Below are 4143 nucleotides of genomic sequence, written 5' to 3' on the forward strand. Positions count from 1 at the left end.
TCTTTCTAGAGGGCAAAAAACCCAAACCTGATAACTTGGAACCATACAGAAGCATCGTTCTTTCCTTTATGGTCTCTGGGTACAGGATAATAGTGAACAGTAGGATTATAAGAGAGCTTCATCAGGTATACTTTAGCAAATAGAATCTGGAAAATTGGAGGAATCAAAAAACTAGCCATAAGTCTTGTTCTTTTTTGTTGTTTTTTTTGAGACAGGATCTCACCTATTGCCTAATTTGGCTTTGAACTCTATATAACCCTGCTGTCCTTGAACTCCTGCCGGGCCTCCCAAGGCTGCTGCCCCTCGCCCTCCAGTTCAGGGTATGAGATCCACTGAGGTTTTCTCATTTCGCTAGCAGCGGTTGCTCAACATCCAGGTTTCATATCACATGCCTTATAATCTTGTGCTTTTGGTGACTGCTCACCAATTTGTAAATATGCGGCAGCACCAGCGCCAACTGGTATTGTGAACACACCGATTTCTGTTTGTTTGAATGTGTGTGTATGTGCACTGGGCGCCCCTGCCATGGCACACATGTAGAGGGTGGAGGACAGCTCGCTCTGGTTGGTTCTCCTCCTCGGCCAGTCAGCCTTGGGGCTGCAAGCATCTTGACCCACTGCGCCATCTCACTGGCCCCATGCTGATTATTTTTACGGATGCGCTGTTGATTCCTTCTTTTGTCTTAGAACTGCCTATGTCAGCCGAGATAAATTATCTCTTCTTCCTAGTCAGTAGATATCTGGTTAAAGAGTATCTGGAATGTGTGTCGGGGGATCTGTAATTTTCCCTTTTAGCTGAAATCAGTCTGGTTTTCCTTCTACAAGCGGCTTTCCTGCTAGTACACACAGAATATTACCCATGCAGTGAGATCCAGGCTTGAATTTGTCTTTATTTTATTCTATTTTGTTTTATTTTATTTTATTTGAGACAAGGTCTCATGTAGCCTAGGCTAGACTCAATCTTCTGCGTATCTCAGGATCCCGGGATCCAGATCCTCTTGCTCCCACCTCCTCAGTGCTGGGATTCCAGGTGTGTGCTCCCGAGCCTGGCCAGGGCTCACGGTTCCCACTCTCAAACCATTGTAAACACATTCTTAGACGGCCCAGCTTTTAATAAAGAGGCAGTGATCAAAAGCGGCTAGCAGGCTGAGGAAGTGAGAAGCTTGTTGTATAAGCATGACTTGAGTCTGGAACCCAGAACCCACGTAAAAGCCAGATGTAGCAGCTTATACCAGGCCCTGGGGCAGGCAGATCTTAGGGGCTCTCTGAACAGTCAGTCTAGCCAAAGTAGTGAGCGCCAGGTTCAGTGGGAGGCCCGTCTCATATGGAAGGCGAGCTCCACACACATGCAGGTAAGCACACACTCGCACGCACACACACACACACACACACACACACACACTTAAACATACACTACATACACACACAAAGAAAATCTCACTGCCCCTTCCCCTTTTTGAGAAAAATGGATACACGTGTTCTGCTTTGTCACACGAGGAACTCTGCATGATTTTCTAATCATGGTAGGAAAAGCAAGTGACTGTAAGATCCATTTCATTGCGACTGTCACTAGTTGTGGCTGGTCTCAAGGTGACTCTGTGACCTTTGGTATTCATTTTTCTTATAGGTGTTTGACTGACTCAGATTGGGCATTCTTAACTTGTGTCTTTTTGCATTTTTTTTCCCCTAGGTGAATGTCGGATGTGTCCCCAAAAAGGTAAATTTTTAATCTCACCTCCCCTCACTGCTCCTTGCTCATGTTTAGTGAATCATGGTCAGCATAAGGCGTTCCAAACATACCATTTGCAGATTGCCCTCATTAGCTTTCTGTTGCTGTGGCAAGCACCTGACGACCAAAAGCACCTTGGAGAGGGAGGAAAAGGTTTTATTTCCGATTACAGCTCACAGTCCATCATAAAGGGAAGTCAGGGCCGGCACTGAAGCAGAGACCATGATGAAACCACTGCTTACTGGCTTGCTCCCCATGGCTTGTTCAGCTTGCTTTCTATTTATTTATTTATTTATTTATTTATTTATTTATTTATTTATTTATGTATACAATATTCTGTCTGTGTGTATGCCTGCAGGCCAGAAGAGGGCACCAGACCCCATTACAGATGGTTGTGAGCCACCATGTGGTTGCTGGGAATTGAACTCAGGACCTTTGGAAGAGCAGGCAATGCTCTTAACCTCTGAGCCATCTCTCCAGCCCCTCAGCTTGCTTTCTTATATATAGCCACAAAGCTTACAAAAACATAAAGTTTAAAAGAGGAATAAGAGTAAGAGTAAACAAAAAAGTATAAGGAATAATAAAAAACTTCAGAGGAGCAATTATGAGGCCATTAATATTCTACTTTTTATCATGTTTATAGGCTGGCTAATTTAATGCTATCATTTTCCCTGATACTTCAGATATAAAATCTGTCTAGCCAGGTCCCAAATCTTCTCTCTTAATGTATTTAGTTGCCATTTAACTCCAAGGTCACTATTTTTGTCTGTCATGTTTCCCTCATGGCTTCTGTCTTTCTTCGGCACTCAAGCATGACTAATTTTGATACTTTTTTTTAAATAGGTAATGTGGAACACAGCTGTCCACTCTGAATTCATTCACGATCATGTGGATTATGGCTTCCAAAGCTGTGAGAGTAAATTCAATTGGCAGTAAGTGTTAATGCTATAAGGGTTCTGTTTACAAGTCTGGGTGCTTGTGAAACCCATTTGTACTTTGAGGGGCGGGGGTTTACTGTGTCCGAATATGTCCAGGGCTGGGTGTGCAGCTTGGTTGCAGAGTTCTTGCCTACACTGATTGAATTCAGGCAGTCAGGCGATTGAATTCAGGCAGTCAGGCTTGGCAGCATGTGCCCTTACCTAGTAAGCCATCTTGCTGGTCTAGCTCCTAATCTTCTGCACAAACAGAGGCACACATACTGCAGATGCTCCCTGAGCATGCTCCAGAACAGAACAGGAGCACCCTGAGCGTCCTCAGCATGGAGAAGCTTCTGGCCCAGGGGACACCTCTCTTCAGTTACTTCTTTTATTCTTACGGATAGTCAGTGGTCTTCGAGGCTGAGGCCCTGACTTCTAGGTAAAGAAAGAAATTTGTTTCTGCGTAGTGACTCCAGTGTCTTTACAGTGTCATCAAGGAGAAGCGTGATGCCTACGTGAGCCGCCTGAACACCATCTACCAAAACAATTTAACCAAGGTGCGTATGCCGGCCTTTGAGCTTGGCCAAGGAGTCCTAGAGGAGGCACCAGATCTGACCAGACGAAAATGCAGCCTTTGGATATGTCTTCCTCTTTCCTTTTTGGTTTCTCTGTGTGTAGCCCTGGCTTATCCTGGAACTCACTCTGCAGATCAGGCTGGCCTCGAACTCACAGAGATCCCCCTGCCTCTGGCTCCCAAGGGCTGGGATTAAAGGTTTGTACCACCCTTGTCCGGCCATGTCTTAATACTTCTATACTTTTTTTCTGTTAGTCATTTTGAAGCTGACTTTACTGATCAGGAACCTTTGATCCAGTAGGCCAGTCTCTATCTACAGAGAGCAGACAGGGGGGTATGCCAGGTCTGTAGTGAGAATCCACGAGAGTGCTTGGGTGGTCGGAACTGAGCCGACTGCTTGCTGGTGCTGCTCTTGGATGGTCGGAGCGGGGCAGGCAGCTTGCAGGTGCTGATCGTGGATGGTCACAGCAGCGCAGGCAGTTTGCTGTTGCTGCTCTTTCCCATGGGCAGAACAGCTGTGGCGGCAGCTAACCTGTCCTGTGTCAATGAGTGCTCACCCCTATATTTACATCTGAATTCTTCTGAAGCTGTCCCAGACTCTCGTGGGTTCTTGCTACCCAGGTCTCCCCTCATGTTGTATCTTCAGTAGCTCCCTCCGTCCCTTCAGTTAAATCAGGAGAGAGGGATGTGTAGGACAGCGTGCTGGCCAAAGCCAGGAGCGCATGCTCGAAACCCAGTGTCCATCCTTTGCTGAGAACAGCTTCTTACAGACTGGATTCAGAAATATAACTTTGTAAGTAAATTCTTATCAAGAAAATTCTGGGGGCTGGAGAGATGGCTCAGAGGTTAAGAGCACTGGCTGTTCTTCCAGAGGTCCTGAGTTCAATTCCCAGCAACCACATGGTGGCTCACAGCCTCCCTAAC

The 4143-nt window shown here is 46.0% G+C and overlaps 1 protein-coding gene across 1 annotated transcript in view; it reads left to right on the forward strand.

Annotated features, from left to right (window-relative positions):
* The window catches only part of Gsr (glutathione-disulfide reductase), a 36835-nt gene that overhangs the window by 6754 nt on the left and 25938 nt on the right, over positions 1–4143 (forward strand). Inside the window, exons 2-4 of the mRNA XM_026786861.1 lie at positions 1690–1716; positions 2572–2660; positions 3133–3202. Of these exons, the coding sequence (XP_026642662.1) occupies positions 1690–1716; positions 2572–2660; positions 3133–3202 (186 nt within the window). The remainder of the gene's footprint in view (positions 1–1689; positions 1717–2571; positions 2661–3132; positions 3203–4143) is intronic.

Source organism: Microtus ochrogaster, linkage group LG7_11, assembly GCF_000317375.1.
Source record: "Microtus ochrogaster isolate Prairie Vole_2 linkage group LG7_11, MicOch1.0, whole genome shotgun sequence".
Classification (NCBI taxonomy): domain Eukaryota; kingdom Metazoa; phylum Chordata; class Mammalia; order Rodentia; family Cricetidae; genus Microtus; species Microtus ochrogaster.